Here is a 27,936-nt window from a genome sequence, read left to right on the forward strand (position 1 = left end):
CAACATGACAATTTTCGTGCTTTAGAGAAAATAAATATATCGCTGATACTCAGAATTTAATTTATGCTTAACAATTGTATCAATATTAAACGTGCATCGAAATTACCAGTGTAAAAAAGGGGCACCATATCATCATGAATGTATTTTCGGAAAACATTTGAATATATGCTAAAAAAGTTTGTCATTTTTTTTTCCAATTGATAATGTGTCTTAAAATTCGTAAAAAGAACTAGAAAAAGATCTAGAAACTGCAATGTTAAATTTGTTTCCAAGCTAACTGACCCCAGATGTTTTCTCTTTTCTTTTTCTTAAGCATGATAATGAGGTCCAAATACGCACTTTTGATTGGCAAGAGGTCTTAAATCACCACTCCAGATAAATATTCCAAAAAGCAGAAAATAAAAACTCCAAATCACTTAAAAAATTGGAACTCATATCTACAATTTTCAGGTACCAAATATGGCAATGGAGGATTACAGCATTATAGTTAAGTTTGCAAAATTCCATGTCATATGGCAAAAGCTATACAAACTACAGCAAAAACGTTATTACCTATCAATAATTTCATACACTTTTGAGGTATGTATCATCAGGATCGGCAGAGGCTTGTCAACTTAGGTTCGATGAATCGAAACTGCCAATAAAAAGACTTTAGAAGTATGCCTTGAGAGAGAAAGGAGAGCACGCAGCTGTTTCTCTGGATATCAGTCCAGATTCGGAAAAAGATAGTAATGCGGACTTACTCTAGATGGTGAATTTGATGAATCTTGATTCCCACATACAAGCATTATGCAGCAAGTTCTTCAATGGAGTGTTCTTGCTCAAAACCAAGATAGCAATCTGAAACTATAATCAGTTTCATCCCCTGGAAAAGAGAACAGTCTCCAATTAACTTAAAAGATTTAATTCTGTGGATCACGCATTCGAAGATCAATTTCACCTCTACGAATCATATAAAAATGTAACATGCTCTGCCTCCAACACAAATGGTACATAGTAAGTCATGCTATCAATTCTTTACCCATTAACTGCTTAAATTTCATAGGCTTAAACAATTTTCTTTAAGAATCTAATAAACCAGGAAAAACATTGTGTGTGTGTGTGTGTGTGTGTGTGTGTGCGCATTATATATCACCAAACAAACATTTACAAATTAGTGAATATGCACCTCAACCTTCAACATCAAACAATGAATGCTTACTAGGTCATGCATCTATTCTTCTCCACTAAATGCTAATCTAATTGATATACTGCTAAACAACTCTTAAGGTAAGAAACTTATCCTGTGAAAAGCACATGACTTTATTTTTCACAAAAGGAGAGCATTTAAAGGCCTTAATACCTGAAACGTGGTCACATCTGATGGTAACTCCATGTGGGTAACTAAGCGACCAGAGAAAGAAACTCTCTTCAGTGCATATAGTTCAGCAGTAGAGGTGTTACCAAGAATCAACCACCATGCTTCATCTTTAAGCTGCAACAGAACATCTTGCTAAGTTTGTGTTCCTAAACATGAAACTAAAGAAACAAAAACTGTTTACCTTAGGGAATCGAGGGGCAAATGCCCTTGATGCATTCCGCCTCAAATTTGTTTGCTCCAATCTGATGTTCAGTTGGAGGGATTTTTCACTCTCTTTGCCCTTCTTCAGCAGTTTTAATTTGATTTGTAGACGGGGAAACAGCTGCAGATCCTGATGAAAGAAAGAACACAGGACCAACCAGGTAATCAGAGGGTATATCCACACATCAAGAAAAATTTCAAGCAACAACACCATTTTCACAGTTAGAGGCCAACATCAAAGCACCAACTTTCTAAATATTTACTGAAACATTGAGCAAGGCTTGAAAGAATTTTATTAGAATACAAGTTGATAACCTGGATGACTTCAGATATAAGAGGAACTTTTAAAAAACTTTTTAAAATATCAACCTAGGAACAGAGAAACTTGGAGCAGAGAGAGGAATGGATGAATGAACCTAGATCATAATAAGACTTAGCAGTGAAATCATGCAACTCATACAATACGACACACTATATCTAACATTATATTCCAAAAATGTGCACCTGATATAATTTTGATGCAGGGAAATTTCCAATCACAGTTTGCAATGTCGCCTTAGAAAGATCAAATAGTTGCTGTACTCTGGAAATTCCTCTCTTGCTCAATGAGCCAGCAAGTTCATTATTCATGCATGGCAACATCCACAGGGCAGAATCCTGATCAAACCACAAACCCTGAAATGACAGAAGAGATGTCAGAACGAAGACAGAGAAAAGCAATATTTTGATCTAAACAACTTTTTTGAAAATGAGAAAACTTATGAGGACACTGGAATTAGAAGCTTTGTTAACATTAGTAAATATAACATTTAGAAACAATTACTGTTCACCTTCCAACATAGGAATCAATGCTGTAATACCTTTGCTTTCTGTTAGTTATTGGTAGAACATGGTTAAAAGTTTAAAACACTGGTTTATCTGGAATAACCGTGGAAGGGAATATTTTATAATCATAATTCAATTGTCACATTACAATTTTACATCATGTTTCAAGAATAATGAAATGAATGATAAACTAAATCCTTAAAACTATTAAACTGACCAAAGGAACCCAAATATACTGTGCTCTATTGATTTCTTATAGACTCTGAACTTAAAGAACAAAGCAACTAATGGCTCGTCCAATTATATATGAGTTATTCCCTACAGGTTTCAAAGACCTATGACTGGAAGGCAAAACATACAGCACCATACAAGCCCTTAGTTCAGAACCATGCACCAACTCAACCCAAACTTAAATTTCATTATGGGATGGGGAAAATATCAGATATGTAAATAAAGAGATACCTGCATGACCATCTGCAAAAGATGCATGCAAGCAATCGAACTTGCAAGCCATCCACTATTGGCACATATGTCTATCATGGCTTGAATGATGCGAATGCTTTGGTCCAACACCGACTTTAAGTCAGTGACATAGTCGCTGACCGGTAAATCTAACTGGGAAAAATGTGCCTGAACTCCGAAGTCATGCATTGATTAGATAATAAATAAAACAAGGAAATTCAAAGAACATTGGGAGTAACGTAAAGATAAAATGAGGGTATATGTATGAATAGATTGATGAAATACATATATGAATAAGATGAACTAGTATGTTTGTGTGCACGCATGCTAAATGGGTAAGCATTGTGTATGTCGAAAACAAATGAAAATGGCAGTTCTAATCATGTTAAAAGTAAAGTCACAAATATCTCAGACCTGAAAGAGAAGGTTTGCTTTGACATGTGGATCATCGAGGCGATTCTGATCCACCACATACCGCACTCTCTTTGACAATTCTTCATTATGTTTTTCCTGAGATCCAAAAGCAAATTTATTCAAGGTAAAGATAAACATCTCATCTCTCCCATCATGTAGAATTCAAAATTCAAGCATAATAAATTTTATACAGCTCATATTACCTGGCATATATGATGTACTTGTGGCGTTGGATCAGAATTAACAACAAGGCATGACATTAAAAAAAGACACTAGATATCACAAACTTAAACATTTATCACTTTAATATATTAGTAAGAACAAAACTTATCATGAAGAACTCTGCTTGAAGATAATGATATTACTTCTACCATGGGTCACTTAAGAAGATAGCAGATGTCAAGCATAAAGTACTTTTTCTCTTAACCAGGAGATGCGCTACCTAACTAAAAAACTATTTCTATACCATTAAAAAAAGGTTAGGCTTCCAAAATTCTTTAATTTTTTCAATGTAAGGAAAGATCTGAAGTCCTTGACAACTACTAAGGAGATCTTACACATGTATTTTAAACAATTGATGCGTCTATGAATCCATGAGTTGAGAAGAAAAATGACACACCCCCTTTCTTTTCATGCAGTCTCACTTGGCATAGAGATTAGCAAAAAAAAAAAATTTTTTTTGCATTGGAATCTTAAATTTTTTATAATATTAATGCTTAATGGTTTTAATGCTAATAAAAGAAGAAAGAAAAGTTTCTTGCAAAAATTAAAAGTATTCAGTGCTCCAAAATGAAAGAGGTTAGAGAGTTTTGTACATCTCAAAAAAAAAGATGGATTAAGAAAATGGCACTGAGTGAGTATTCAATAATTAACACAAGTAAAAGATCTAGTATAAAATTTAACAAAGCATCAATTATTAGAATTCCTTGGTCTAAACAACTTATTCCATAGTGAAAATTCAGAGGGCATCTACTGTTCTTGTTTTCCTGAAAAAATTCCATTCAGGGATTTCTTTCTTTTCTTGTTTATAGGTCTATACTCGGATTTATGTCATTTTCCTAATATACATGTCTTGATTTAGAGAACACATTTATAGAACTGTTTACACTGACATGTTCCCCCAATACTCTGTACTTTAACACGAAGGATTTAGTCTAATTGTTTCCTGCAACTACCCGATTGCGGTATTTTATACTGTACCAGAAAATGATAATAAATGATAGATACACAACCAGACATTCTATCGAATACTTCTACGAAAAGGTAAAAACAAAGTCATTATCATGAAGGCATTGATTACAAGCACAAGGACAAAAGAAAGAAGGCCCAACAGGGGCAATTAGAAACACAAGAGAGAGAGAGAGAGAGAGAGAGAGGGAGAGGGTTTGCCAATTTCTGAGCCAGATACAACCTCAAAGAGACATAAGGTCATTAGTAAATGTGATGGGAAACATATTACAGGAAAAAAGCCATGATACCTCTGTAATTTTGTGTTAAACTGTGCTCTTCTGAGCTTGTAACTGCTTAACCACACAAATGATTAAGAAGATAAGTATGAGACATGAAATTACCTCATTATGCCGCACAGGAAGTTCATCATATTCAGAGGCACCCGACAAAATATGCAAAAACACCTATTATATAAATATTTAAAAAAAGTACTGCAATTAGAGTAGCAAAAAATATGCCAATATCATGTCAGCAAACCACTGTTTTTACTTACTTCAAGAGATGTATCTGACCCAATGTTTGACCCAAACATTGATACGGTCATGTAGCTAAGGTAATACTGAGATGCTATTGTACCCAACATCATAGGCTCTACATTGTCTTCTGTCATCTTGATGCACCCACTATCTTCTAGATCCTCAAAGGTGCTTTGCACCAGTCTGTCAAAGATAATTATACTCAGCACAGCAGTAAAAAGGAAAAGGATTTATCTTAGCAGGAAAGGTGCTGAGAGTTCTGCTAAGCATCTTGGTACCTGGACAAGTAGGAACTTATTGTTTCATCTTCTGCACTCTCCAAGCCATAGTAGGCAGGATTAACCATCTAAACATACATTTAACCATTAGAACTCTTGAAGGTAAATAAATAAAGGATGTCAATAAAACAGAACAAGTAACATTGATATTGAGGGTGTCTTGACATTTGGAGTAACCAAAGCCCTCCTCCCCAGAAAAGAAAGGTATCAAAAAGAGTGGTGTTGGGTCCAGGAAATGGCCCAGAAAGCAGTATCTTGAAAATTTACTCCATTTCTCTTTAGATCCATATAATCAAGAAAAAAAATACAAGATTTTTCATTTTTCTCCACTTAAGAGGCTTCCCTTCATTTATACAATTATTACTAGAAAACCACAAACAGCATAAACATGCAGGAATCAATATGGTATAAACATGTGGGATATGATAACACAAAATTACTAAGAGGAAAGCAGTGGTAAAACACATTGCTTTGCAAGCAGCTAAGGGGTGTAAACCACCATGACAATATCACACCATGTTTCTTTCTGTTTTTAGTGATGATACCCAAAAGCATACCAGTCTGCGGAACAAGTAGGTCCAAGTAAGATAATGCACAGCATCTTCTTTACGGCAAATAGTTCCAGAAACAATCTCGGCGTTCATGTGATCATGCAACTGCTCTCTCAAGCTGCTCTCAACCGGAAATGGTTCATAAAGAAACTGCATGTTTAAAATGAGAAACAGTTAGGCCAGCCACTCTGTTCCCATAAAGAACATAAAGAATGTAGTCAAATTAACAGAGAAAATGGCAACTTAATTTTGTTTGACCTTTTTGTAGAAGCTCTTTTTGGGTTCATGAACAAGAATGACTGCCTTCCCGTGCTGGTCATATTGCGGACGGCCTGCACGACCCATCATTTGCAAAATATCTGTAATGGGAAAATCAACATATCTCTTTGTTTTCCCATCATAATACTCTGTTCCCTGTGACATTAAAATGACATTTGTTAAATTAGTAACATCCAAGGGGAAAAGGAATAATCTATCTCAACAAAGGATAAAAGCATTACTTCAGCCCACATCATGTTAAGTCAAAATATATTAAAGCATACAGGAATAATATAGCTCATGCTGAGGATCCAATTGAATCATGCAATCAGCCAGCAAACGGTGTCCTTATATGACAATTGTAACAGCCCTAGGCCTCAATCTGAAAAACTAAACTATTAAATGAACATACCATCAACCTATATAAGCCAAAGACCTACCTAGTGTGGGTGACTCACATACCAATGCAAACAACACAAGTGCATCCCTTATCATTGCTACATGAACAGACTAATGATTTTACATGCCATTTTTTTACCCCTATGCTTTTATGTTGTGCAATATTCAAAAATATATTTTGTCTTGATTTTAAGTATCTCACATAGGATAAAACAACCTTTTTACTTCATTTATTTAATTTTCTCCCATTTTCCCACCCACTATATCTGCATGATTTAGTATAAATATCTAAAATACAACAAAAATAAAGAGTTAAGCCTTTTATGTCAAGCTTTACACCAAGGGTAACTTGCTTCCTAAATTTATATTTGGGAATATCGTTAAATAGAGAACATTTATACATGAAGACAACAAAAATCTCAACAACATACACCGAAGACTGAAAATTTCAAAGACCTAGCCAAAAACCTCTAACAGCTGATGTTACAATGCAGACTGTCATCTCTACTAGTCCAGATCCCACATATGTGTGCATCACCATTGTTTCTTAGGGATATTGTACATAGCAATGAACTAAAGATGAAAAAATAATTTCTTTCCAGCTGATATGAGATTCATGATCTGAGTACAATTATATTGTTGGTCACACAAAGCATTCTCAGCTCAGCCCAATAACAGTTCCAACTCAAATTTCAAATAAGTGTTTTCATGCAGGAAAATTTAAAAATATCATAGGAAACTCAAGACAAAATTTTCAATTTCAAGATATAGACCAAAATCAAAATGACAATTATCTTTTAAATTTGTGAAATTTTTAACCTGAAAAACCAGATAATACTTCCCGGACTTTCAATGCAAGTATACCAAAATCAAAATGACAATTATCCTTTAAATTCTTGAAATTTTTAACCTGAAAACTAGATAATACTTCCAGGACTTTCCAACAAGTAAAACCTTTATGAAAGAAAAAAGAAAGCAAGCATGCATGCATATAAGCACACCATGTTAATGTTTCCCTCACCTTGATAATGACCAAATGGGCCGGAAGATTTACACCCCAAGCTAATGTGCTTGTACAAACCAAAACCTGTATTTGGAAAAGAAAAATTCATTAATCTTAAAATTTATATTTTTTCCAAGTGAAAAACTGCTCAGGTGATGGAGAAGTGCCTGAATCTTGTTGTTTGCAAAAAGTTCCTCAACCAGAGATCTATCTTTGTCATTCAGCCCAGCATGATGCAACCCAATGCCAAACTGTAAGGTGTGTCTCAGGTTCTGATCAGTGACTTGGGACAGTACCATCTGCAAAGCTTCTTCTACCATATTCAAAAATTGCCTTGGATTTTCATCCGATGCTGCGAACTTCAGTTCAAACAAAACAGAGAAATTTATCAGTGTGACAGCCATGGAACCATACACATTCCAAATGCAATACAATGTCACCTGAATAAGGTCCAAAGCAGTGAGCCTTGTCTGACGCCGAGATGAAACAAAAATAAGAACTGGTTTCGTCGGTGAATGGGTGCATATTGCAGCATATGCTGGTTTGTTCATGCTAGTCATCCTTGGGGAGTAGTACTTTCCAGGATATCCCTGTTCCAAAAGTGACAGCTCAGAAGTGAAAAGATAATTGTAAGACTCCTATTCACTTTCATATCAACCAGAAAAGGTATTTTGAAAATGAAATGAAGCACTACCCTATCCAATATTTGCACAAAACCTAGGTTGAACAAATTATCAAAAGGTCCAAATATAAATGAGTCTAGTTAATACGCCAGTGGCAAGTAACACACATTCTCAAGATGTCAAAACAGCGTGTCTATTTAATACATCAGTGGCAAGTTATACACAAGGTCACTTAAGCAAATGGTCAATTAAGTCTAGAAGTGGAATCATGAAGCTGGAGAAGCTTTAGGCAGCACATGATAGATCAATAAACTCATGCTAAAGCTCATACTTTTTTTTCGAGCTTCATAGAAGAACAGTTCATAAAAATTGAGCTGGACTCAGATCAACTTTTTTATCCAATAGTTGCTGATTAAGTGTGAGCCAATACTGAAACTTAGACTAATAATCAAGTCATAATCATAAAAGACATATAACTATATTTGTAAGGGAGTCTATATATATATATATATATATATATATATATATATATATATATATATATATATAAGTTGAAAACAAGTCATTAACATACCATTAAACAACCTCATCTTGTGGCATTTGAACCAAATACTATCAGATCAAGCTCAGCAAGTTTAACTTAAGAAGCTCCAATATCTAACTCAAGCTTGCAGAGCCAAACTTTTCGACAAGCCCAACACCAACCGTTTGCAAAAAAGTGTTACTCAATTTCAGCCCCAACTGCAGCCCTTTCTACTCATGTATTCTACCTAAGCCCCTCCATAGTGCTATGATTGGGGTAAGATGACGCTCTAATTTTCTAACACAATGGGACCTTTGAATTTGCCTTAAATCTTAACAAATAAAGCATCAAAGATACGAACACCAACCAACCAACAAGTTTATGCGGCCAACAGCATAGTAATACTTATCAGAAGTGCTTATAACTGGAAATCCTCTCATTTTGTTACAGATATGATCTCAAATCATAATCAGATACTTTGGGGGAAATACTTTTAAAAATTGCATTTCTTTTTCTATTTGATAAAGAAATTTATAGGATTTTTTTTTTTTCATTCTAATCCTCATCCATAAAATTTTATTTATGTATCGCACTTCAGTGCATACAAGAAGATTTTATAAAAATGTTAACCTAAATTTTAAGACACAATGCATGAAACTTGCCTGGATATGAACTTCAAGAGGTACAGGCCTCACACTTGGTTTAAAGTTGAAGAGTCCAATTTCACCAACACCCAACCAATCAGCCAAATTGCTGAAAGAAAAGAACATTAGAAAAGAATATAATAATAATAACAATAATATAGGTTATAGAGAAAAATAATGTATCTCAAATGCACCAAAAGAAAGAAAAAAAAACACCAAGCCTAACAACGTTTAGAATCCACCAGTTAAATTTATGTGGCAAACACCTTGGTACCTATATAACTAAATTAATCACATATTAAACAAGTTGCACCTCATAAATATAAAAATGCGAATGCCTAAACTCTCTTATCCCCATTTTGGTAGCACAAGTGTTTTGCAGGAGTCAAACCCCTTGCATTATTCTAGTGTTCTGGCTGAATGCCAGCAAAATTTTTCCTTCAATTCTGAGCTTTTTTTTTGTGATCCAGTCATAATTGAATCAAACCAGTTGACCTGCAAACCCCAATCCTAACCCCAATCAAAGCCATAGGCAGCCATAAACCTAATTAGGCAAACTTTCTCAAAACTATCACAAAATACCTCCCCAATGTGTAAGTTATTTGCAGCTAAAACCAATCAATAGAATGATATAAGATAATATATGTTCTCCTTGAACAGCAATTGATTCATTAAGGATCTGTTTTGTCTTAAGTTATAGAAATTTATAAAAGGACAAGCTACATTCGATATGTCCTTGGTCTAGGTGCTCTAATTGAAAATTTATAGCTGTATGGCCTGTACAGTAAGGGTGATAATGAAGCATCCAAGGCCAATTCAATTTGTTCATAATACAAATTGACTACTCGAGGTTTCCAGGTTAAACTTGAATAGTTTTAGTTCATAAAATATACCAATGAATACCCATCCGTGTAAAAAAAAAAAAAAAAAAGAACAGATGAACAAATTCATTTCACTCAAAATGGATGCAGAAAGTTACGGATCTTCTGAATCAAACAACAAAAAAAGTTTAAGTATGCACCAGATATATTTGTTTCAAGAAAATAATACTTCCATGGAAAGAAGGTTTTCTTTTATTTTTTAGACTCAGCATGGAAAGAAGGTTTAAATGCATTGAAAGGGATAAGGAAACATCAATAGTTGGAAATTCTTGGTAAATACGTTTAGTTGACAGGTGTTCTGAGAAAATAATAATTTTACAGAACACACGTCTAGATAGATATAAAAATGCAACAATAATCCTTGAATCCAAAAGGTGACATTGACAACAGTGCAAAGAGATAAATTGGCACTGTTGCACCAAGTAGCTTCAAGCTTTCAACAGTTGTAATATTCTAAAATAAAAATAAAATAAAATAAGTGGGGTGCAACAGATGAAGCAAGGTATACTAAAAGTTGAAGGAAGCATAAAATGTACATACCCCGCATTTGCCAAAGCTGTAGAAAGGCCAACAAACCGTACTGCACGCTCTGTTTGTGATGATATATATCTCATTCTTGAGACAATAACCTTGAAACATAATTTTCACAGATGAGATGATGTTCTACAAGTTCACATGAAATTAAATGCAGAACTGTATCCAAACAATTAAAAAGATAATAGTTACAATTTTTAAAGATATTTTGAATTGATAGCAGCAGATTAAAAAGCCTGATGAGGGCCTAGCATCTTCTAATCAGGTTGGATTCAACAAAGATAACCAAGTGTTTTCTCACCAGGTGCAATCAGCTATATGACATTTTCTACTGTGCCTATTTAAGACATTAACATGGTTTCCAGTATGATTCATATCCACAACCAGGTCCAGCTCAGATCATTCCAGAATCAATGTAGTGAGTAGTTCAAAAAACCCACAAATTCTAAAGCCATTAACAAAAATTATGAACAACTACAAATTGGAAGCCATATCAGATTGTTTACAACTTCAGCTTTCACGTAACGACAAACCTATAATCCTATGGCCTTCACTTCTATTTACAATGAAACAAGTGTTGATCAATTCTAAAAGCAAACCAACAAAACTTTCAGATGCTCTCTTCGATAATTTATTCCTTTTGACCACTTAATGAGGAATCAAATGAATTTCTTCCCTTCGATTATCAAAATTATCTGCTTATTTTCATGGGTCATTCTGACATCTAGCATACAAAATTTAGGGGTCATTTAGTTAATTTATTTTTTAATCAAAAGTCTTTAATTTTTTTTTTTATTTTTGTTAACTCTCCCATTTTTTTATTTTCATTTTGTTAGGATACTTTTCAATTGTTATTTTAAAGGTTTTCAAATTATTTATTCATTTAAGATAACAAATAAATTTATATAATTATATAATAATTAATTAGTTAAAATATTTAAATAAATACATAAAATAATGTGCTCCAACAATGGTTATGCTTGAGCACTTGACAATCAAGTAACCTTATGGAGTATGTCTTTAAGTTATTCTCTCAATCCTGGTGATAAGCAAGGAAAATTTCAACAATCACTCTCTAGGACACACTAAATGAATTAACACAATTTTATTAATCCTATACTCTTGTTAAAATTAGAGTGTTTAAAAGAGTTTTTGGTGAATTGAGATTAGGGTTTGAAAGGCCAAAAGTATTTGCATTTTCTAACCTTTTTATAGTCAATCCCTATACCATCTCTCCAAAGGACATAGGTCAAATGACCAAAGAAAACAACTTTTATTTTCTAGGCTACTTTTGCCACGGTTCGTATTCCTTGTTATGACAATACTTCCTCTGTGTTTTGAGAATATTGATTTAATTATAACCTAACTTCACTACTGGCCTGTTTGGCTCGGTTGGTGCTTCTTGTTGTTCTAAATAATGTTGTAAAGAGAAGATAAGATAGCAAATGTGGAAGTTCTATAGAATGTAAAAACTATTTAATAGTATTTCTGTTTATTTTTAATAATAAAAAAATAAAAGACCCAACATTATTAAACTACACCACAAATGTATAAGTGAAAGAAATAAATAAAACAAAGAGATATTTTTGTTAATAAAACATAAATGAAATAAATAGAAAATTTGGAAAAAATAGAAAAGATGAATGGGAAATAATATAATTCCCCTTATAATTTTATGAATTTATTAACATTAAGTGAGCATGTATGATAATTCATCAAATATTGGTACCACACATTAGCACTATTTGATGAAGCTTTGATTTATAGCTTTATCTAAAAGCCTAAATGGGCTTCCCACATAAGCTGAATATTTAAAATTTGAGAGCCAATCATCTTACTTTTGCTTTTGCAATAGAAAAGTTATTCCGTATGCAGGCCAACCACCCAGTAAGAAGAATATTGTAGTAGATACAAGATAAATACCTCAAGGATGGGGCCACGATCAGCTCCCAGTAAGTGAATCTCATCCAATATCATAAGTCCAACCTATTGATCAGATATAAGACATTATTCCCAGCCACCAGAACTTATCATATGGGTACACAGCTTAGATTTGCAGTATCTTTAGAAGGACAAATAACAAGAAGAAAAAGTTATGAGTAAACCTTTGTGACATAGCTTCGACTATGCCAATTCCGACTAATGCCATCCCACTTCTCTGGAGTAGATATAATAACATCAGCTGACAAAAGGGCCATCAAATCTGGAGTATAATCTCCAGTCATTTCAACCTTAAAAGAACAGCAAGGTAACATCAGTAACTTTCGAAATAAAAACCATTACCAGCAGTGGCAGATCTTGTCATTTGGTTTTGGAGGAGCTGACTAAAATTCTGTAAACTTTTTATTTGCTATGTTACTCAGGCTTGACAGTGTCAGATACAGTATGTATGCAATACGGATATACTGTTTTTTCTAAGTTTTTTTCATATATTTGGACTATCCAACCTATATACCCACGTTTATCATATGTATCGAACAAAGATACTTCAAAAAAACAAAAAACTTCAAACAATTAACATGGTTCATTTGAGGTTTTATGAAACAGAAAAAAATTGAAAAGGATCACAAAGATATAAGAAGGTAAGTGTTCAGCTAAAAAGAAAAACAATACACTTTTTGAACGAGATCGAAGAAACCTTGTCGAGAAAATCAGAAAGTCAATTTGCTTTTCTTAAAGTGTATGAGGGTGAATTAATATCTTTGATAAATCTATTACTTTAATAATGATTGTGGGTACAATAAATAGATAAATTATAATATGATTTTAATTCCTCTTAAATAAAAATGCATAAAATTAAGTTAAAAATAAAAAATAAAATTAACAAATAACAATTTAAATGTGAGAGCCAATCTATTTAATTTAAATATATATATGAAATAATTATGGTATATGGTATATAGTTTATATTAAGGTCAGCCATTGAGTCAGAATTATCTTGCTAAAATAAATTTGTTTTAACAAAGGTAATTGTGGAACCTTCACAGCTATCCATGTCAAGTAGAGTCCGTTATCATGCTTCAATAGCAGATACAATCACTTTGCTTCCAATCTATTTGTCTTGACATAAGTACATATAAGGGTTTCCAAAATTTTTTGGGAGGCCTCCACTTACAGACCATCATTGATTACCAGTGTACTAAAATATGCATATATAAATAGTTTCATCCATGCAAGTGCATAACCTGAAAATTGTATGTGTATGCGTATGCAGATGTATCTATCTATCTATCTGAATACAAAATAATATCATTACCATCTCTTTCCCAAGCTGAGAGACAAAACGCTTCCTCCAATCATGCATCCTTTCCCGTACAATGGCCTTCAAAGGTGCTATGTAGATAACCTGCAGTCAGTCACCAAACTTCAGGATATGAAGGACAAAAGAATGTCACAGAAGCGGAATAGAGATCAACACCAAAAGTTAAATTAGCTGAATGAATGCAGAAAATTTTCTTATTATACAATTAGAAGGGGTATGCCAACTACTATATGAGCATGGATAGAGAACATAATTGGTTAGCTGCAAAGGTGCCTTTTGTTTCAGTTGGTTGTGATTAATCTACTGCATATGCCAGAATATTTTAGCTACACTCAAATCCGATAAATGACTTACTATTCATTTGGCAAGGCATTAGAGTGATAAATCTACAGACTATTTACCTTCGCTAGAATTCCCCTGCTGGCCAGCAACAGGAATAAGAGCAAAAAACCCTCTTCATGCTATCCTTTCTTTTTTACCTTTTTCTGTCCTTCCTATCATGCTATACCAGTCTCTTTTATGATGTCATTAAAAACATTAGCATTCATACCTTCATATCAGGCTGAGTATTGAAGAGGCGCAGCATAGCAAGTTCTGCAGATATAGTTTTCCCACTACCAGTAGGAGCTCCTAATAGAACATTATTATCTGTGTGACACAGGACATGAAAGATCTGACATGATAGGAGCAAAAGAAACTAATTACATTTTGAAGGAAGATTAGTATGGTTAAAAGCTAGATGTAAAAGGCAGCAATAAACAAAACCTAAAGTAAATTGGCTAAAGCAAACCTGTGTCTGTATCGGATTAAAATGTGAAAAGCTATACAAGGACTCATAAGTGCTGTTGCCTAGTGAAGTTACAGGAAGAGGCTTCAAATCGAGAAGCTCTGTATGAGTGGTACGAGCCTGAATGAAGCATAAGCTTTACATCAGACAGGCTTTTGTAAAGAAATAAACAAGACAAAAACTGCTCAAACAAACGTTTCAGATATAAGTGACAGGAAACCTCTGGAAGCGCTAGCTTTTGGAATGATATGGTATAGAAAGCCTCAGCATACAACCAAGAATCAGAAACAGCACGAATGTAGCACTGAGGAGGATGTGGTTCAAATATTGGTATAGTAAAGGAAAGCTTCTGAGGTTCTCCTCTAGCCATCTTCTTCGTCAGTGTAAAAAGCTCTGAGTGGTAGATGTGATCATTCTCAGAGTCCTATTCAAAGTATTCCATTAAATCAGATATTCCAAAACTCTACATATCACAGTATCGAAAAGATGCACAAAGCCATAACTTGTTCAAAATAACAAGGCAAACAAGCAACAAAACTTTACACCGATGGTTCAAATGAATAGTGATAAGGTAAGAGATCCAATCAGTGAAAATGAAGTTTATAACTGATATCAAATCCTAATACACTAGCATATGGAATGACAGAGGGAAGTTTATGTTTCCAAAACACACATACCCAGGGAGTATAAAGCAAGGTCATCAAGCCATATCAAGTAAAATCTCCACATGCATTAAAATAGACAACAAACAGCCACTAAACAATGAAGTGAAATAAATTATTAATGTGTTGAGGTACATTAATTTTACATTTTAGAAATTCACAGTAGCATAAGAAATTTCATGTTCCTTTATCATCTAACAACTGAAAGAAATCAAATCAGACAAATATGCCATCTTTCTCTAAAAATGTAACAACCAAGTGAAGGGCTTGCAAGTTAGCACCTCAACAAGTATCCACCAATGCTGTGCAGCACCATGAAATCGATCTTTCCATATAAAGTCAGGAGATATAAGCAAATCCACCTGAAAAATGGAATTTATTTTCATACAATAACACCACATTGAAAGAGAAAACTACAACTGAAAAGCTTTTCTCTTCAGAATTTATGCTAAAGAAAAATAATAGTTCAAAGCATGGTTACCTTTAAAACAGTCCTGGTTATTGGACTTACATTCGCTGATAACTGGATCCAAGGGAAATATCCTAAATATTGCTTAACCAACTTCCAAAATCCCAAGAGAAAGAAAAATGTTAAAATGTCTGGATTATCATTCAGATGGAAAAATTTAGACAACAAGTGCCATTAAAGAGATGTACCCTTCCTCCAGGTGCATAACGAATCAGAGCACCAATGTCTTTTTCTTCCATCTCCTGAAGGCGATCTAAGTCAGCACCTCGTTCTTCCAGCTTCCTCAATATCTGAACCAGTAAAGATGGATCATCAGAAAAGTTTACAATGAGTCCTTCGAGCAATTAATTTAGAAAGTGTCTAGGACAAACTTCTGGTGAAAGATCCTTATCAAACTGTCTAAGTGGATGTTGATGAGGCCAAATTTGGCGATCCACAGCCTTGCAATACTCCAACATGAATAATGACATCTCACACCAGCCTTTGCGCAAGCATATTTCAAACAAAGCACGAATGATACGAGCCAAACTAGCACTTATATATGCAGCATCAGATACTAATGAAAAAGTATCAATAGAGCCACGTGATATGTATAGCTGCAAATTACTTAACCATGGCATTAGTCTTGATATTTTACAAATTGTTTCATGTGGCAACTAACAATAAGCAGCATTGATTGCTGAACAAGAAGTGAATACCTGAATGAGAATTGAAATTTTTCCATGTTTATTTGAAGGACCGCCCTTAACTTCTAATGGGCATGATGTGCGTGCTAGCATCTCTAGTTCATTTTGCTCCTCTTCTCGAACAACAATGTTTTCAAATTCAGAAGAATGGGCAACCATTTCAATTACCTATAGCAATAGCAGAGTGGCAAGAGGAAGAAAATAATAAGTCATATATTAAGCCTCTTAGTCTTAAGCGAATGTAGAAACTGCATCACAGGACAGTAACCCTAACTAAAAGATTGATCATCATCGGACTATTGTGGAAAACTAAAGCATTGATATCTGCAATCCCTGTATTAGCATACTATAGTTTATAAAAAAATTCAGGTAGAGTAACAATGTAGAGAAAATGACCAAAAAAAAAACATAAAACTAAAAGGAAAAGAGGCAGATAATGCATCAACTGATAGAAATATGTAAAATGCACAGTATCATAACAAATTACCTCACTATCATTCATATGGGGTCTCAGCATTTCATTGTAAGTTTCAACACTAGAATATTGAATGTAGAAGTGACTTGCAATTCGACCAAGCTCTGTACAATAGAAATTCCCACTTTTCTCATCAAAACGCATCATTTTAGCTTTGTCTAGTGCACGTGCAGCATCTGTTACCAGAGCTCTTTGCTTTAAACCCAAAGAAGGATCTGCTATAACCTGCCAAACACAAAAGCACAACAATTTCAATGTAGAAACACCCTCTAAAAGAGCAGCTTTAGAATCAGGCCATGCAAAAATCTAAGAACATTTTCATAACAGTAGAAGAAATTAAGTTAAAAGTCAAGCAAAAAGTAACACCCTGCATACATAAAACAGCCCTTATCCTTGCCCCCTTCCTCCCCACCCCCCTCCCCTCAAAGAAAAGGCATTCGTCTCCAGCCTCACAATCTAAAATCCCTGGAAAGTATCCAGCAAAATGCCAATCGCCAAGTAAATGAGAACACCCTAAGCATCAATAAGCCAGGACCCCAAGAAAATGGCACTTGTCACATCCTCACAAACCTAAAATTCCCAGGAGCCAAAAATATTTTCATTAAGTTATCATCAACTAACTAAGAACAGAAAATCAAATGAAACAAAGGGTGGAAAGCAGAGATATATAAAGATCTTCCATTTGCAGATCTAAATTTGTGAGGATCTATCCATAAATAATGCAAAATTTCAATCAAAAAATACAAGTAACAAAAATATTAAGTACCTCATCCCATCCAATGCCATATGCCAGAGGATTCAACCTCATCCTGATAAATAGATAGGTGTACCCAAGCCATGCGCAAGCCTCCTTGACATTAGTTACAGTACCCAATGCTACCTCCGCATTTAAATTATCTTTCAGCGACCTAATAAACTGCAATCAAAAGAAATATTAAAAACAAACAGAAACTGAATACTAGAAATATATCATAAACCTCAAATTTTGTAGATCAGCTTCCGCTGGTGTAATAAGTGTTTTTTACTACACCAGTTGCAATTTGTAGTCTACCAGATTGACAGTTGTTATAATCACTATGCATGCACATCAATGACATAATCCAAATTTTATGATCGTCTTTGAAGTAAGGAGGTTCACGTGCACGAATGGTCTTTTGACATTAAGAAGGGAAGGAGTGCATATGTATCAGATAAATTGTGTTAAAATCCTCAAGTTCATCATAGTAAATGTAAGTACCTGACTTTCTATAGGAAGCTGACTTGTCAGCAATCGTAGATAGTAGGCTAGTTTGTCATGAGATGTAATTATGATGCCCTCACCACTTTTGTCAAACTGAGGTCGGCCTGCCCTTCCAAATATCTAAAACAGAAACTTCATGAGACAATCAGAAATTAAAAAAAAAAAAAACTATCAGCCCATTCTAAATTCATGTCTTAAGAGAAAACAGGGTTTGCCTGCATGACATCTAGCATGCCTAGGTCTCGCCACCCACCAGCCTTTGGATCATATAATTGAGTCCCCTGGAAGATGATACCAGACAGATAAAATTAGAAAACTAAGAAAATAAAGCAAGAAGAAATGTGTCTTGCTATAAAAACTCATAACATTATATGTACTCCTGCCATCCCAATTTAAGTGTCTATGCTCCTTCTTGGATGTTCCAAAATGAATTTTGTTATCAAAAGTCAAAAAGATCAGTTTTGCAATATATTTTCTGTGATACTGTTGCATCAAACACATCCACTTGTCTCTCTACTCTTAAGTAAAAAAGTAGTTTTGGAAGAATGACTAAAAAAGACCGAGGTCTCCCATATCTTCCAAGCTAGAAACAAGTAAGTGCACATAAGTGATTCTTAAATCAATACAACGTCAATCCATAGCCATTAACAAGATTTACTTATTATCACCATCTGTTTAACAAAGATTGCTGCTTGACCTCATGGAAGGAAAGGCCCTTGTGCACAGGTTCTAGATAACAGGTTGTCAAGATTAAGAAAATATAGTAGCTGACTGAAAGGAAATATTAGACTAGATTTCAATTTTCAGAAGCATGGCAAAAGCAACTCTTTAGTGTCAGCATCCAAACTAAAGTAAAATGGCAACGTATATAGGATAACTACTAAAGAAGCCAAAAGGCAAAGACCACCCCATGATAATGTATTTAATTTCTACAACAAGATCAATGTGTAGAATTTGTTTGAATTAGTAACTAACATCAAAAACTTCAAAAGAAGGGGTACACATCCTACAAAGGACAAAATGTTTTATCCATAGCAAAATCATACTCCACTTTTTCTTCACTAGGGACATCAGAAAGATTAATGCTTGAAAGTTGAACTGATGATGCAACGACTAAAGCTCTGCCATGTAAAGAAAAATGAATGATGTGTTCATGAAGCTACTCACAAACCTTGATGACAACCGTGTGAGCTGGCAGATTAACACCCCAGGCCAAAGTAGCTGTGCAAACAAGTACCTAAATGGATAATGGCAATTCTATGAAAACTTGGTGAGATAAAATTCATAAGGACCAACCTTGAAGTAAAAGTTGAATCAGCTTTACCTTCAAGATTCCATCAGAGAAAAGCCTCTCAGTAAGACCTCTATCAGCACGTAGCATGCCAGCATGATGCACACCAACTCCAAATTCGAAAAGCTGAACAAGATCTTTATTTCTTGACTTAACAACTTCCTTCTAAAATATATGAAACAAAAGTTCAATTAAATAAGCATCACAAAATGATATAGGTGAAGAAATAAAGAGGCCTCGTTCCTCACCTTGATTAATGAAAACTGGGGATGAGTATCATTCTTGAAAATCTCAAGATCTTCATACTTTCGAGCAAGCTCAACCTGCTCATGCAGTTTTCTAAATGTTAAAAGCGAAAGTAGCATTTATAAAGTCAAAAAAAGAAGAAACATGAATAATAGGTTCCTATCAACCGCCAATCCAGTATTAAGTGTGTTCATAACATGCTTATGCTAAATGCTCGTAAGATGCAGTCCAGACATTTATATAGTCAAAACTGTTGTGATATCTGATTGTGCCTAATAATAGCATATCTTTATCTCGCAATGTTAAGATATTTTGTAGTACATTTGAGCATTTCATAAAAGTAATAATTTATATATGAAGAGTAGCCATTGCCTTACTTTGAAATTTTGAAATGAAGACATGTCTTTAGGTATAAAGTCCTTAAAAAAAAAACTCAAACAGTAGATAGAAACTGTTTTTTGTTATGAGTAACTATTTCTTGAACTCAGACCAAAATCAAAAACAATTGTTTTAATGTACTTTTCTTCTTCTTTGGCAGCAGATTCTAGGTTGGAAAAAGATTTAGATGCAGCCTCAGTTATTCTCACAGCTAGTCATTATATCCTAAGAAAAGTGTTTCTGGTAGTCCAAATGCACCAAAGCAAGAAGACTACTAAGAAATCTTGTTACAAGTGCTTTGTTCAAGATTATTTTTCCATCTTGTTTTTCACCAATTTCCTATTAAATTCTGTCCTTCATATTTTTTTCCTTCAACATGACATAAATTTATCATACAAGATTTTTTAGCACAAACTCCCCCCTCTCTCAAACACAAGCACATACGCTCAATAAGGCTCGTAGCTCTCCCCCTCTCCCCATCCTTCTTCCTGTAATATACAGCTTCGTCTACACATAAACATGTGGCATTAGCAATAAAAACAATACTCACATACCAGCATATCGATTTGAAAGTATCAGGCTCAACCCTATTAGATATAATCTATAAAACTGAGTGGCTTAGTGTTGCCTTGTTTTATTTTGTAGTAAATGTTAAGAGATTCTCTTTCTACAAGTAAACTGGTTCTGCTTCCCAGGATTATAATTTTTCCATAACATAAATATCCTATGCTTTAAACACCTTTGGAAGTCATTCTACAACACAAACACGTGAATACAAATGTATGCAGAGAAATAAACCAAAAAGAAAATTTTCAAAAGCCACAATAAACACAGACAGAATAAAAAGGGTATACCAGCTTCTCAGCCGTTTTTGCAGTATCCTTCCGTGAATGAACAAAAACCATCGCTTGATGACCTTGCCTTAAGGAATCAACCACCTGACAGAAAAGTATAATCAATTTAGTATACTATCACTCTAGACTTAATTCATAACAAAGAGAGGCTAGGAGGAACGGAGACCTTCTTATAGCATATCTCATTCAACAATTCATTGCGGGCAACAAAGTTCTGCTCACTAATTCCAATATATTGTTGAGCAAGAGGAACTGGACGGTAACTAGAATCAAAGAAAAAGAGGCCAGTCTCTGGATTCACTCTGAGGAACTGTGCAACCTGGACATTTATATGCAAGACGTTAACCATACTAAAATTTGTAAAGGAGGCATCAAACTTTTGGCATTTAAGAGTGACTATTAAGTCCCAACTGATATATAGTTAAAGAACCTCTAAGTAATTAGGTAGAGTAGCTGAAAGGCCCACAATCCGTATCATTGTCTGTGTTGACTCCACCTGCCATCGAAAGGGGAAAAAAATGCAGTAGGATAATAGAACGATTTAGATTTAAAATTGCTTTTGATCCAAAGTGATGATGACACTACTGAAAACCTAGATCAGGCCAATTAAAAACAACATATAAATTAATTGTTTAAAGCACCCCCAGATGAAGATGAATAAAATTTATCTTTCAATAAATAATAATAAAAAAAAGAACAATTCAAATTTATTAAAGGAGAATTGATAATCTTGATCTTCAACCACAGCTAATAGTAATTTTGGTCATTAAAGAACATCTGAACTGCTAGCTTGGACTTGACTAACGTGCCTCGAGTTGGTATAAAATATTGACAGTGATTTCAATGCCATAATCCCATATTCCCATTTATAAATCACTGCCATAATCCCATATTCCCATTTATTCTTTGTCATTTATAAACTCACTAAAGTATGATCCTACTCACAACAGTAGCATATGCCAGAGACCTTTCTCCAGAAAGCCCATATCTGTTTGGCGAGGGGAGTGGGGAAGACAATTATTTTATGGGCACTCTTTGCAATCATACACATGTTCTCAAACTATTTCAATCAAACTGTCACCAATTCAACAACAGGAACAATGATGAGTCCTTCGTTACCTGACGAAGAGTTCTAGCCACTAGCGCTTCTATCACTGGACCTCTATCATCATTCAGAAGATGCACTTCATCAATAATCAAGAGCTTCACCAGCATCGAGAGTGACATGTCACTACTTTTACGAGTAATAACATCCCATTTCTCAGGCGTTGTAACTATCATCTGATTGGTGGGAAAAAAAAAAGGCAAAGTCTTTAGTCCCGATATGTTTGTTGTCACAACAAAAATAAGCATATGTAATTTAACAACAATCAACCTGAGTTTCTTCAAGTTCATTCTTAGAAAGTTGCATATCTCCAGTAAGTTCTCTCACACACATATTCAACGGAGATAAGCGATGGCTAAATGTTGATGTGACCTCAGCAGCTAATGCCTAGAAAATATAACCAGAAATAAGTAGTCAGTCACCAATTCTCCCAACAAAGGGACAGAAAAATATATAAAGGGTTCAACCTTCATCGGGGCAACATAAACTATCTTAAATTCATCTTTATGCAAGTAGCCATCCTTGAAGTGCTGCCCAATCTGCAAAAGAAATCCCACTAATAAGTGATAACACAAATTCCATATTATAAACTGCATTTCAGATGCACAAACTATCATAAACAACCATAATTTATTTTCCTTTCAGTCTAGTTGTAAAGTATGAGAAAGAAAAAAAGACTATGATGTAACTCGGGATATATCAGCAAACTGCTGAACACAGTGTTTGCAGCTCTTGCAGCAACTAGAGCCTCTCCCACTTTGAATGCAAGTGTGTAAGTATTTTAGCATACGCATAATAGGAAACAAAACCAGCAGAGGTAGTAGCAAATTGAGCATAATTGCTACTGTTCAGACACATCATGTTATCTTCCATCAACCAAAATCAACAAAGAACTGCATCCAATGCATCAAGGGCCATCCAAAAACAATAGTTCATTTGCATTTCTACACCAAATTATGAAATGTAAAAACCCAAAAACGAAGACCATAGAGACCTAGCTAAAAAACATACCTCGTGTAGAATTGATATCATGGCTATGTTTGTCTTGCCAGCTCCGGTTGGTGCACAAACCTTAAAGTACATCAACATGACTTTAAACTTAACGAAAGCAATCTTTTTACCAATATAATTTTCCTTTAATATTAAGTTATAACAGTAGAATGGAATACTCACTAATATATTCTCATTAGTGTAATAAACAGTTTGAAATATCCGACTCTGAATACGATTCAGAGATTTGTAACCCCGGAAAGCAGCTTGTGCAAAGTCATCCAACTCCTTTATCTCAATCTGACCACATAGAAGAAAGAAAATAAATACACTAAGCCACTATCAAAAGTCAAAGTCAGCAAGCAATAATAGAATATTCATCCATAAAAAACACTTAACAGCATAGATACAAAAAAGCCAACTCCATAATTCATCACCCCTTTAGTACTTTGAGGAGATATGTTCATGAAATTATGGCAGTGCCCTAAGGCAATTTATATTGCCAAAAGATGTTATAAATCAGAAATTAAGCATAAGAAATCATGTAAGTTTCATCTAAACCCTTTTTACAGCTTTAGCAGAAGCAAAACTCCAAAGAAAGGCAACTACAGGATGTATCTTTAGAGCTTTGACAAGTAGTAACAGTCGCACTTAGTTGCACAAGTGGTAAAACCCAATCATCCAAATCCCTCACTCTATACACAAACTAATGAACTTTTAATGTCATGAATGTCTTGCTCCTCTTTTTTTTTTTTTTTCTTTATTTGGTTCTCCTAATCAATGTAATAGATTGATAGAAGACTTTTCAAGTCTGATAAATCATGTTTAATGAACAGAAATTTGGATAGGGGCTGGGACATCCAAGAAAGGATAACCTCAAAGATGCAATCAACATGAGTGAAAGCCCATAGAGAGAAGCATACAAACAAAGGGGAGAAAGGGAGAGGAAAAACATGGAAACAGGGCAACCAAGGTGTTAAATGTACCACGAATAAAGTAGAAAACAGGAAAATGACTCAAACCATGCAGAAGCCATTTCTTCAGAATACATTCTAGCACACAGTAAAAAATTAAATTTGAGAAGTTATGTGGGAGGTTGCCAACATATTTTAACAATCCTCAAAACAGATTATTTCTATGCATGATAATAAGAAACTAAAAGAACAAACTTTTATTCTAGGCAATAGCATTTTCCATAAGGCTTATCAGCCATTCCTTTGTTCTTCTTAAATAAACTTACAGAATATGTTTTTCACTGACCAAAAAACATTCCTTTGTAAGAAAAACACTAAGGCAACCAACAGAAAAAAATATTGATAATGTACCATGATGGGAAAGAATAAGTGTGCTTGGTTTAAGAAAAACATAAGCTTTTTTCTGTTTTATTTTCATGAAAAATAGAAAATATAAGTGAAAACATGTTTGGTAGATATTTTTAGAAAAAAAGAATGAAAACATATCCAATTATAAAAATTTTAAAAAATAAAGTTGTCTTCAACTTTTTCCAGCAAACTGAGCAGAAAAAAGGGAAAATATGAAAACACAGCTTAGGTGAATTTCACTAACAAATCCAGTCCACAGCCCATGTGACCAACCAAAAACAAATGTAAAAACCTTTCACTCTAGCAGCATGATTTCGTTCTTCTAAAGGTCCAAGTGCATGGACATAACATTTTTAAGGCCATAAAATTGGACACTCTAGTCTATGGCTCATGAATAAATTCATAATTTCATTTTCCATTTTCTAAACACAAAACACAATATCAAACAAATTTTCATATTTTCATTTTGTAAAAATTATTTTTCATTTTCATTTAACAAACACGTTATCTATAAAATAAAAAATATTTTCTATAACCAATTGCAGCCTAATATTGCCATAGATGAGAAATACCAGCTTTTCCCCAGGTTTCATTTGAGCAGTTGGTGTCGGGGGAATAATGACCTCTTCATACCCCTTAAAATGCTTCCTGGTTGTCCCTTGTGGAAGGGCAGTTACTGCCAGGGAATTGGGCCCTTGACCAGATCCAATCAAATCATCAAATGGACTTTTCCTCTCACTCGCTTCAAGTATAGAAGAAAAGCTTGCAGCAGACATATCATTCTCAGCTCCATATTCAGTTCCACGTCTATTGCGCTTTTCCTCCTTGCGCCGTAGTTTATCAATTTGCTTCTCAGACTCTGTTTGGACAGTAACCTACAAACCAAGGGAAATTTGATGTGTTAACAGTTCACTATTTTGATGAACAACTTTCTGATTTAAACTCCAGCAATACCTGAGTCCCATAGCTGGGCATGCGTGACTGAGAATTTGGAGTCATTTTGTCAGATTTCAGTACTGATAATCCATGATGAATAGCACCAACAAGCTCCTTTCGATGCTGAAATAGAAAAAGACAATCAGGAAGTGACTTCTTCAAAGGACTGAATCTGAAGTATCCAATAGTTACGCTTTAGGGAAAAAATAAATAAATAATGCAAAGGAACAACGGGAGAAGAAAACTTTTTGATAGAAAAAAAATGACAGTCATGGTAACAACGAGAAGGTTGCAATTTGACCAGTTAATAGCAAGGTAGTCAACTCCACAAGTCTTATCCTTCAAGGTCATTATTGACTAGATAATAAAAGAGTAGATACAAAAACTTCTAGTGAACTTGAGAAGCAAAATTATATTTTAACCTTTAAAATCTCAGTGAAATGGAAAACTACAAATTTCTTAAGGATGGTCTGATCCAACACCAGAGCATAAGAAGATTGGCTTTCAGCCAATTGGAAAGTTTTTTGGGGAGCTTGGGAGAGAAAGGGGACAATAATTGACTCCAACAGAAAATAAATCGTATAAAATAGGAAAAAAATTAATGGTCTTACCGATATAAGGTCTTGAACAGTTTCAAATGCACTATCGCCAACAAGGTCCAATAAATCGCCAGCTATCTACAGAATACTATAAATGTTACACAAGACATGCAAAACAACACAGATAGGCTTAGAGAAGAATCATTACCAATCCATACCTCTTCACCAGGTTTGTCTGAATCAAGGACCTGACAGATAGCCATTGCCAGGTCCTCTCGTGAAAGTTGTGAAGTACACTCTCCAACTATCCGTTCACAGGCATCTCTTAACCAACTCAAATTGAAGTTTCCACTATCAGCAGTGTCATGATAATTTCTGGGGCCATTTTTATCATGCCATCCTTCAACAAATGAAGAAGAAGGTGGAGTGCTTTCCTCACCAATTAATTCAACATCCTCTAAAGAAACATCAACCAAAAACCGGGCTGGTGCTTTAAAGATGAGGTCAGCTCCAAATTCTGAACCATCATCACTCTCACTTACATGCTTTTCAGAAACAAGCATGACCCCAATGTCTCTTGGTTGAGACTGAGAAAGCTTTTGGGCCAAAGATGACACTTTCTGCACATTAGCATATGAAACTCCATGACCAATAACTTTCTGCAATTCTTCCCTACATTTGAATGCCATTAACTAAAATCACAATTTGAAAATTTACATTAGAATCTTACTATATATCTGATATATTTATCAGAGTCTAATGGGGTATGTTGAAATGCAATCTTCTCTCATCTACTTCCAACAACGAATTGTAGATTCTAGGAAATTAGACCTAACAATGGGACCCTAAAAACCTTTGTCATTATAACTCTTGGAGCGAACAAAACAAAATCCATCTTGAAACAACTCTAAAGTCTCTCTTTAGTGCTTGTTGATGGTTTTGTTTAGGATTTAGCCACCAATTCTTCTATAATCACATGTTCAAACTTAATATATTACATAATGCACATTATATCCTTTTCTAAGCAAAATGAAGCATAGAAAATTAGAAAATTTGATAGAGGTTCCCTACTTATAATAATTTTGACTCTTTTGATAATAGAAATGGGGCAAGGCAATTAGAAACCAAAGCCTTACTTCTTCTCATTCATATTTTTATCAACTTCATCCTCTTCCACTGACCCACTAAAAAGACGGTAAGCAGTCAATGCAACCTCACGAAACTCTTCAGAAGGCACATCTCCATCAATCAGCTCCACCACTGCCCCAATAAACTGTTTGTATACTTGTCTCACTTCTACCGAAGCTGCTTTATAAGTCCCATAAACAAAAAGAACATTATGTTAAACCCTTTCTAATAGAGAAACGCAAAGTTACAATACTGTGATTAAAACATCATAGCACTGACCTTCTTCCCATCGATGAACTATCTTCTTTGCAAGCTCTGACTCATCGAATGGGTTTCCAGAACTAAATTACACAATTAAAAGAACACTGTTAACAAAATTTTGCACAGTAAATTCAATTAATCGATGAAGAGTAAAACTACTGATCGCTAAACTAACACCAAATCATTGGCTTCACACAATTTCAACCTAACAGCAGTTTCCAAAGATCTACTTCAATAGGATTTTTCTATCCAATTCACTTTAACAAACCAAACAACAAGTCTTGAACATTCCATTTTTTCTTCTTCTAAGCAAATAAACAAAGCATTTAAAAAAAAAAAAGGAGAGTAAATTAAGATAAGAATTTTTTATTTTACTTGGCAGCTTTATTGTGGCTTTGAAGGATGATCTTGCGCTGGAGGTAAGCTTGATCGACGTCGAACGGTTCCCTCAAAGAATTTGTTAACCGAGGAAGCTGAACCAACATTTTTTTTTCTTTTCCACTGTCACGGTTGCCAAAAGCCTGCGTTTCTTGGGAAATTGACTAATGATGCGGTAGAAACTTTATCCAGAGAAAAAGGATGCACTTCTCGTTATGTAAAACGAGGCAGCCGCATTTGGTGATCAAAATCAAAATATTTTAAC

General features: G+C 34.4%; 1 protein-coding gene across 4 annotated transcripts; it reads right to left on the minus strand.

Annotated features, from left to right (window-relative positions):
• Positions 1–390: 390 nt before the first annotated feature.
• Positions 391–27,904, minus strand: LOC111289643 (U5 small nuclear ribonucleoprotein helicase). Of its 4 annotated transcripts, none has more exons than XM_022880865.2 (50): positions 27,669–27,904; positions 27,312–27,373; positions 27,041–27,209; positions 26,123–26,524; positions 25,977–26,042; positions 25,384–25,488; positions 25,002–25,304; positions 23,291–23,407; positions 23,129–23,188; positions 22,585–22,656; positions 22,388–22,504; positions 22,132–22,293; positions 21,443–21,508; positions 21,179–21,331; positions 21,013–21,096; positions 19,783–19,857; positions 19,568–19,699; positions 19,415–19,480; positions 18,459–18,524; positions 18,241–18,363; positions 17,770–17,919; positions 17,016–17,228; positions 16,541–16,696; positions 16,214–16,438; positions 16,031–16,132; positions 15,855–15,935; positions 15,655–15,735; positions 14,932–15,135; positions 14,715–14,831; positions 14,475–14,597; positions 13,919–14,008; positions 12,768–12,893; positions 12,586–12,648; positions 10,669–10,757; positions 9,266–9,356; positions 7,898–8,047; positions 7,625–7,816; positions 7,476–7,541; positions 6,056–6,211; positions 5,804–5,947; positions 5,247–5,314; positions 4,986–5,151; positions 4,834–4,896; positions 3,263–3,358; positions 2,849–3,016; positions 2,066–2,236; positions 1,542–1,691; positions 1,343–1,474; positions 744–865; positions 391–634 (listed from the first exon to the last, which is right to left on the minus strand). In XM_022880865.2, exons 4-49 carry the CDS (start codon positions 26,465–26,467, stop codon positions 788–790), a joined length of 5,823 nt encoding a protein of 1,940 aa, XP_022736600.2. In that variant the 5' UTR covers positions 26,468–26,524; positions 27,041–27,209; positions 27,312–27,373; positions 27,669–27,904; the 3' UTR covers positions 391–634; positions 744–787. The 4 variants fall into 4 exon arrangements, with proteins under 4 accessions (XP_022736600.2, XP_022736595.2, XP_022736598.2 ...); XM_022880860.2 differs by having other exon boundaries at positions 26,123–26,576; XM_022880863.2 differs by having other exon boundaries at positions 26,123–26,596.
• Between the last annotated feature and the right edge of the window lie 32 nt (positions 27,905–27,936).

This window comes from Durio zibethinus, chromosome 11 (genome assembly GCF_047325235.1).
Source record: "Durio zibethinus cultivar Kanyao isolate XHJ-2024 chromosome 11, ASM4732523v1, whole genome shotgun sequence".
NCBI lineage: Eukaryota > Viridiplantae > Streptophyta > Magnoliopsida > Malvales > Malvaceae > Durio > Durio zibethinus.